The sequence below is a fragment of the Suricata suricatta genome, chromosome 8, assembly GCF_006229205.1.
Source record: "Suricata suricatta isolate VVHF042 chromosome 8, meerkat_22Aug2017_6uvM2_HiC, whole genome shotgun sequence".
NCBI lineage: Eukaryota > Metazoa > Chordata > Mammalia > Carnivora > Herpestidae > Suricata > Suricata suricatta.
In genome coordinates this window covers 1649091-1656886 of record NC_043707.1, presented here as the reverse complement: position 1 = coordinate 1656886, position 7796 = coordinate 1649091, and the positions used below count along the sequence as shown (strand labels likewise).

At 66.2% G+C, this 7796-nt stretch overlaps 2 protein-coding genes across 5 annotated transcripts in view; one reads left to right on the top strand and one right to left on the bottom strand.

The window, feature by feature from the left end:
* The window catches only part of CASKIN1 (CASK interacting protein 1), a 9032-nt gene extending 8880 nt beyond the window's left edge, over nucleotides 1–152 (top strand). Inside the window, exon 18 of the mRNA XM_029949425.1 lies at nucleotides 69–152. Within this exon, the coding sequence (XP_029805285.1) occupies nucleotides 69–152 (84 nt within the window). The remainder of the gene's footprint in view (nucleotides 1–68) is intronic.
* Nucleotides 153–1953: 1801 nt separating this feature from the next.
* The window catches only part of TRAF7 (TNF receptor associated factor 7), a 17057-nt gene continuing 11214 nt past the window's right edge, over nucleotides 1954–7796 (bottom strand). For all 4 annotated transcript variants that reach the window (XM_029946314.1, XM_029946317.1, XM_029946315.1 and 1 more), the window contains exons 5-21: nucleotides 7574–7690; nucleotides 7195–7287; nucleotides 7054–7087; nucleotides 6312–6495; nucleotides 6045–6179; nucleotides 5245–5462; nucleotides 5092–5165; nucleotides 4844–4892; nucleotides 4637–4764; nucleotides 4373–4455; nucleotides 3708–3747; nucleotides 3459–3575; nucleotides 3248–3370; nucleotides 2931–3050; nucleotides 2705–2836; nucleotides 2500–2619; nucleotides 1954–2345 (exon numbers count right to left, since the gene is read on the bottom strand). In XM_029946314.1, the coding sequence (XP_029802174.1) occupies nucleotides 2331–2345; nucleotides 2500–2619; nucleotides 2705–2836; nucleotides 2931–3050; nucleotides 3248–3370; nucleotides 3459–3575; nucleotides 3708–3747; nucleotides 4373–4455; nucleotides 4637–4764; nucleotides 4844–4892; nucleotides 5092–5165; nucleotides 5245–5462; nucleotides 6045–6179; nucleotides 6312–6495; nucleotides 7054–7087; nucleotides 7195–7287; nucleotides 7574–7690 (1782 nt within the window). In that variant the 3' untranslated portion in view covers nucleotides 1954–2330. The remainder of the gene's footprint in view (nucleotides 2346–2499; nucleotides 2620–2704; nucleotides 2837–2930; nucleotides 3051–3247; nucleotides 3371–3458; nucleotides 3576–3707; nucleotides 3748–4372; nucleotides 4456–4636; nucleotides 4765–4843; nucleotides 4893–5091; nucleotides 5166–5244; nucleotides 5463–6044; nucleotides 6180–6311; nucleotides 6496–7053; nucleotides 7088–7194; nucleotides 7288–7573; nucleotides 7691–7796) is intronic.

Here is a 7796-nt window from a genome sequence, read left to right as displayed (position 1 = left end):
GGGCCGGGCGTCCCGCGCCGGCCCCGCCCGCTCACGCCGCGTCCGCCCCCAGCCCCTCCTCGGCGGAGGAGAAGAGCACTGGCAGCATACTGGACGACATAGGCAGCATGTTCGACGACCTGGCCGACCAGCTGGACGCCATGCTGGAGTGACGCGGCTGCTCATGTCGGGCCCGCCCGCGCCCAGCCCGCACACTGACCTTTACCTCAGGGTGGGCACCTCCGGGCGCAGCGCGAGCGGGCAGGGCGGAGGGCCGACGGGGGCCAGGCGGGCAGGGGCAGGCCCTGCTGCCCATCCCCTGCACAAGCACAACTCCTGCCCCCTGGGCCCAGGCCGGACGGACGGCCTGGAGGACTGCCTGGCCAGGGGACCTGAGGGCCCTAAGTAAATGCTGCTGCCCGGCGGGTGCCCGTCCCTGTCTGCTGCTCCCTGTGCAATAACTGCTGGGCCACCTGCCCACCCGCGCCAGGCTCCGCCTGCTGTGGTGAGGAGGGGCAGCCCCTGGCCCCCTGCCCTGAGGCCAGGCTGGGTCTGCCCTGGGAGGCAGTGGGAGGCCGATGGCCGCTTTGGCCCCCTCCCCAATCTGTGGCAGAGCACAGGCCTATGCCCAGCACAGAACTGCCCAATGGGGACTTCTGCCAGCCGCTCCAGCGCAGCACAAGGGGCTGAGGCTGGGGCCGGGATCACGCCCCCTGCCCCACTGTACCCCCCAGAATATAAGCTATCGAGAGTATTAATTTATTGGGAATGAGCTGAGGCAGATTTCCCCAGAGAAACAAAAAGGTATAACTTTAACAAATATATATTTAAAGAAAGAAAAATATTATTGATTCTATAGAAAACCATTTACCAACTATAAGGACACTGAAGTCTAGCTCAAGACAAAAGCTGTTAGAGGTCCTGGCTGTCTGTCTGTCCATCCTTACCTCCCTCTGTCTAGGACACCTGGCCCAGTAGCACAAACAGGAGGCCGGGGTCCAGGAGGGTCCGTGCTCCGCTAGGGCCTCCCCTCTCTCCCCTAACTTCTCCGCGTCTGAAGAACTTGAAGGATGTGCCTTGCTCGCTGCCGGGCTGTGTCCCCCACACCGTGGGGCCGGTGGGGAGGGGCTCCCTGCTCTCCCAGGGTGCTGGTGTGAGGCGCGCCGGGGCCTCGGGGGAGCTGTGCGTGCAATGTGGGCGCGCCAGCTGGGTGAGCTCGGTGGGTGCAGGGCGTGCATGCCAGGCTGCGTGTGGCGTGTGTGAGGGTGTGCCCGACCCTCCCTCCTCAGGGCTCCTCGCTGGCCCCGTACAGACAGCCTGCCCTCCCCCATCTGAGTTCCCATGGACGCTTCTGCTCATGGTCCAAGGCTGTGTCGTGTGGTCGTTCTTGCCCTCCCTCTCTCTTCCTCTCTCACTTTTCCAAAAAGTACTGACTGGCCTCCTCTATTGTGTTTGCTGATCCACATGTGTTGGGCACAACTTTGACATTTCTTAAAAAAAAAAAACAGAAAAACAATTTAAAAACGCCGAAAACCAGCGGTTGTCATGAGGGCGGGCGGAAGGGGTCATCCAAGGTGGCATCTGAGCGTGTGGGCCCTTTCCAGCTGGCATGCCCTGAGACTTCCCCAGGTGGGTGCACCTGGCCCCTCTTCAACGGGCGGCCCAGGCGGGGGCTCCAGCAAGTGGGGAGGGGGGTTCTGGGCAGGGAGCTACTGTCAGCTGCCAATAAACAGCAGAAAACAGAGCTGCCTGGCGCACTTCTTGGGGACGTGGGGTGCGGAGAATGGGGGTCTAGCTTGCTCCTGCCAGGGAAGGCAAGTCACCAAGACGGCCACATGCTGGAGCTGACAGGAAGAGCCTTTCTGCGGCCCCTCCCTCCGCCGCCCCCCCCCCCAGCCCGGCTGCGGGGGCCTGAGCACAACGGCATTCCGGTGCGGCCCTCCCACCACCCCAAGGACTAGCCCCACTCACGGCCACGGTCTGTGCAGCTTTTATTTCAGTCAACAAGTAATCAAATCTATATACAGTCTAAAAACAGTAGAAAAGGTGAGTAAAAAGGCCCACAGTCCATCTGGGGTGGGGATGGAAGGTGGGCCGGGTGAGCATCGTACCTGGCACCCAGTGGGAGGGGCTGGGCACTGTCCTGGCAGCGACGATCACAGGACCAAGCAGAGGGAGGCTCGCTGGGCACAGGGTGGGGAGGGCATGGCCTGGCCATGTGAGCCACCCTGCCTGCCTGCCTGTCCCCACAGGGAAGGCAGTGAGCGCCCCTTGAGACCCCTCATGTGGCCAGCCTGGTGTGGCCAGGCCTAGGGAGGCCCCAGGGAAAGCCGACACTGGTCTGGGTTCTGTTAGCAAGTCCAGACCTGCGGAGAAACGGCTCTGTTTCAGCCACCCCTCTGGCCGTGCTGCCCCCACACTGCCTGCCGTCCACACCTGCCCTCTGCTCCTAGCTCCTTGCTCCCCGCCCCCAGCTCCACACATGCAGCCCCTTTGGAAGACCTGAGCGGAGGCACTGACCTTCACAGTGCTGTCCACAGCCCCCGAGAAGAGCCGGCCCCGGGACACAGCCAGCGCGGTCACACTGCCCTGGTGGCGCAGCAGGGTCTGCGTGCAGATCATGTTGTCCATGCTCCAGACCTGGGGGCACACACGATATGAAGGCCAGGCGCCCGGGCCCGACTGCCCGCCGAGAGCCTCCCGCCATCACTAGACCGACACGCACCCTGAGAGACCGGTCATAGGACGCGCTGAAGACTTTGGTCTGGTCCGGTGTGGAGATGACCGCCAGGGCGTACACAGTGCCAACGTGGCCCGTCAGGGTCCGCACCTGCTCCTTGGATTCAATGTCCCACACCTGAGAAAGTGGTGCAGGGAGGTCAGAGCCACAGGCTCCAGGGAGGATGGGGGCCCGGAGGCAGGCCCTGCCCCTAGGTGCCCGCCTTACATACATGGATGAGGTTCTCGTAGGTGCCACAGACGATGTGGTGATTCGTCACAGCGATAGAGTAGACGCTGCCGCCAGATGTCTGCAGGACGTGGATGCAGTCGAGGGTCCGGATGTCCCAGATCTACAGACAAGCTCAAGCCGGTCAATCCCAGGCCAGGCACCTCACCCTCAGGGGCCCTGGGGGTTTGGACCCCAACCAGCCCACCCGTCACCCAGGATGTGTGTCAGGGCGTCCCCACCCTGGCGGCAGGGCAGGCAGAGCCCCCAGGGGCCGGCGAGGCCGAGAGTCTTCCCCCCTCGAAGTGCGTGTGGACGCACCTTGATTGTCTGGTAGGAGCCGCTGTACAGGTAGCTCTGGGCGGCCACCAGCGCCCGCACCCAGTGGTTGAGGCCCGTGAGCTCCTTCTTCAGCTTCAGTTCGGTGCCCACGATATCCCAGACCTGCAAGGACAGCCATTGGTGCGGGCTGGGGCGCGGGCATCCGGCGGCCCTACGCCCCTCTGCGTGCCCACAGGAGGCCCGGCCTGACCTTAATGGCCTTCAGGGAGCCGCTGAAGAGCATGTTGTGTGAGGAGACTAGCGTGCACACGGGGTTGTCGTGGGCCCGGATCGTGTTCACCTTCTGCAGGTTCTGGATGTCCCACACCTGGAGGCAAGCCCCACAGGGAGCCTCAGGCCGCTGGCGGCATGGCATGCCCGGGGCCCCGGAAGCTGGGGGGGAGGTTCCCCGGAAGCCGGGCGGCCCCGGCCCCGCCCCCCGAGAGCACGCCCCACTCACGATAATGGTGCAGTCCGCCGAGCCGCTGTACAGCTTGCACCTGCGGGAGCGGAGCCGCGGGTTCAGGGCGGGAGGGGCCGCCCTCCTCGCCCGCCCGTGCGGCCGCCAGGAAGCCGCCAGGGACCCTGAGCCCTCGGCCTTCCCGTCCCGGCGCGGGGACCTCGGGGGGGTGGAAGCCTGACCCCTGCCGCCTGCCTGGCAAGCGTCCCACAGCGAGCTGCCAGGTAACTACCCTGCGGGTGCTGCCGACAGCCACACTGCTGCGGGCTGGGAGCGCCTCTCCCTCTCCCTCTCGCTCCCACGACGAAGTCTCATGACACAAGACAGGCGAGAAGGTGGAGAAGCGGCTACCCTGCGCGTGAGGGGGTAGCCGGGTCGGCGACTCTGGGGTCCTGGCCCTGAGGCTCTGGCTACAGGCCAGCGAGTGGTGGCTGAGCTCCCACCGCCCCGAGGCGCCCCGGCGCCGGGGTCACCCGCTGTAAACGGACGTCTCCAGACAGGGAGGCCCCCGTGCCACTGCCCAGCCATCTGGCCCTGCTCAAGGATGAGGGTGCCCCGCAGGAAGGATCGACACAGCCACCTGCAAGGAGCTCACGGCCCGTCGTGGGCAGCCCAGCATCTCCCATCCCTGGCTCCACATGGCCACCACGGGTGCCCTCACTCACCCCTGGATACAGAGTGCCAGCACAATGCCGTCATGGCCTTCTAGCGTCTTCTGGCACTTGTAGGTGGTACACGTATCCCACACCTGCAGAGGCCACGGTCAGGGTGTGTGCCAGCAGGGTTGGCCCAATGCTCGGGGCAGCAGGATGGGAAAAAAGAGGGAAGGCGAGTGCAGGCAGTCCAGAGCGGGTGCAGCTGGGCAGGCAGTGCCCACCGCCCACCCACCCCCAGGCGTGGACCACCCCCCTGGGCAAGAGCCCGCTCACCTTGATGGTCTTGTCAGAGGAGCCACTGAAGAGCAGGTCCCCCATGGAGTAGACACAGAGACACCAAACAGGGCCCTGGTGGCCCACGAAGGTTCCTTTGCACTTGAAGATCTGTTGCGGGTCATAGGCTGTGGAGGTGGGAGGGGCTGGTGAGGGCCCAGGGGCGCCCAAGGGCAGCGGAGGGGGCAGCGGTAGGCCCGTACTCACATCCGAGGATGCCCGTGTTGAGCCTCGCATTGATGTGGGACAGCTCGTCCTGCCAAGATCAAGGGTAGAGGGCACGCTGGCTGTGGTTCCGAAGCCCTCTGCCCCCACGCAGAGGCAGCGGCCTTCCCCAGCACAGACACCAGAACCCCGGGGGCAGGGGAGCAACCCTCCTTCTGGAACCCAGGCTGAGGGGCACTCCTGCACCCCCCACCTCCCCCCACCCCTGTATGTGGCCCCGTCCTGCTCACATTCAGCATGGATGCATCCCTCCGGAACTCCATGAGGTCCTCACTGAGCTTGCTCTGGTTTTCGTCTAGGACGTCTGAGTGGCAAGGAAGAGGGTGTCAGGGACTGGGAAGAGGGGCCACCCGCACCCCTGCCTCTCTGGGCGATGCCCTCACCGAACTTGAGCTCCAGGCTCTTCTCCAGCTGGTCAATCTTCTCCGAGAGCTTGCCCAGCATGGAGCGCAGGAAGGCGATCTCCTGGTCCTTCTGGGCCAGCGCCACGTGCATCTCGTGGAAGCGGTCGTCTGTCTGCTGCAGGAACTCCTTGAGGCCCTCGAAGCGGCAGGTCTCCAGGTGCGTCTCATACGTGTCCTGATTCCCGATGAACGTGCACCTGGAGGGACAGGACGGCCACCCTGCCCACCTCTCCGCCCACCTCCCCACACCTCTGCCTGCCCATCCGTCCTGCTCTCACTCAGCACCCAGCAGGCCACTTTGGAAAGAAACCGAGTCCTTCTGCACCCGCTTAAAGCCCTTGAAGGGCTCCTCCACGCCCTTCGACAGCCTCCCGGCGCCTGCCGCACCTTCCCACCGCCACCCCTGCTCTCCACCTCACTCATGCCCGTGCAGCTGCCCCAAGCCCTCACGATGGTCTTTGGCTCACACCTACACAGGCGTCAGTTCCCAGGGCCCGCCTTCCCTGGCCTCCCAGCCCCCTGGCCACTCCGACCCCTCTGCGTTCCTGTGGGCTCAGGTTCCTGCTTCACGGCACCTGTACCTCAGTTTGTAACTACACAGCTGGTGGTGTGGCTCCTGCTAAGGTTGGTCTCCCCAGGACCCTGGCTGGCTCCCCAGCACCCAACACACAAGCCGATCTCCACAGGGTTCGCTGAAGGAGGGACTGTGAATGCCAGCCCGGAGGCCCCACCCGCCCGCCCGCCCAGGGCAGCGCGGAATGCCCACCCTGCCCACTCACCCGTACTTGGAGTGGGGACACTTGATGTGCTCACACTCCTTGAGGTGGGCCTCCAGGTTCATCTTGAGGAGGGGTGGGCAGCTGGGGTTGTTCGGGCACCGCACAGGCCTGTAGTCACAGCTGCCCTCGTGGTCCCTTTGGGAGGGGGGTGTGAGACCCCGAGGCACAGGCTCTCAGCACCCCCGGGCGGTGGGCTGAGTCCCCGAGGCACCGGTTGGTTCTGGGCACCTCTGGGAGGCGGGGCCCGGGGCCCAGGAGAGCACTTACTTCCGAGCGCTGAGCTTGATGGTGAAGGGACACCCCCGGGGGTCCACCTCAAAGGTGGCGGGCTTCCCGGCCCCCGCCGCCCGGCAGCCGTGCCTGCAGTGGACGAACAGCTCCCCGATCTGCTCGGCCACCGCGATGTTGTTCACCACCACCGTCAGCTTGGCGTGGTCCACGGGGCACTTCTCTGCAGGGGAGGGCGTGCTGACCCCACCGTCCACCCGGCCGTCCCCTGGGGAGTCCCCGCGTGGCAGGCGTGAACACTCTCCCCTCCCCAGGTTGGCTGCCCTGGGCCTCTGTCTGGGCCCCGATGCGCCCATCTACCTGCCCCACTGACGTGCCAGAAGTAGGATGGAGGCACAGCTGGGCCACCAAGGGGGACTGAAGGCCTCTGGGCTGACTCGGGAGTCTGGGACAGGGCAGGGGGAGGTGGGGCCGAGCCCGGAAGGAACGCCTGGGCCGGAGAGGGTGAGGTGGGCAGCCCTGTGGCGAGGGCACGCTTGCTGGAGACAGCTGGTGCTGAGGCCGGGAGGCCAGAGCTGTGGGTCTCACCGCTTCGCCTGTCGAGATCTGGAGTCTGGCCCGAGCACCCCATGGCAGACAGGCTGGGGGCAGCACTAGGGGGAAGCCACCATGTGCCGGGGGCGTAATCAGTGCTGGGGCTGGGCTGGGACCTCTCCGGAGGGACCCCTCCCAAGCGGGGGAATGAGGTGGCCGGAGCTGGGTGTGGGGGCGGCGGCCCTACCTGACTTCAAGGCGCATCTTCGACAGAACGTGTGCTGTGGAGACAATGAGTGGGCTCGGGGCATGGCCGCAGAGCCGCCCTGCCCCGTGCCCGCACCGAGGGCGGCCGCCGGGCGGCCGTGTCAAGGGGGGGCGGCCTCACCCCGCACGTGGTGATCACAGGGTCCTTGAACACGCCACAGCACAGCTGGCAGCACAGCTTCACCGAGGGCTGCTCAGCAAACACCAGCGGCTCCTAGGACGGGTGGGGCAACGTGAGGGTGCCAGGGTGCGGGGAGCCTTAGCGTGACGGGTCCGAGGCAGGGAAGGCCCCCCAGCCGCACCCTTGGCCGTGGGTGCCTGCTCTCTGGCGGTGATGGAGACCAGAAGACCCCACACAGTCGCCGCCCTCACTCCCCAAACCGGGTGCCGTGGGCGGGGGGGGGGAGTGCCCTGGGACTGAAAAGGGGGAAGAGCACACGTGGGGGAGGAGGCCGGACCCCCCCCCCACCCGGGGCCGCCTGCCAGGCGGACACACCTACCGGCTCCTCCTCCTCCTCAGGCAGCGAGAACGTGGAGCGCAGGGACATGCTGGACTCCGAGTGCAGGGAGCGGACGGAGATGGCCGAGTCGGAGCGGCGTGGGGTGCTGATGGGGGGCTGCGGCGCACGGGGACAGGCAGCCAGTCAGCCGCCGGGGAGGCCAGGGGCCCCTCCGCCCGCGGGGCCGCCGCGTGTGCCCGGGGAGCCGACGGGGCGCCTAGGC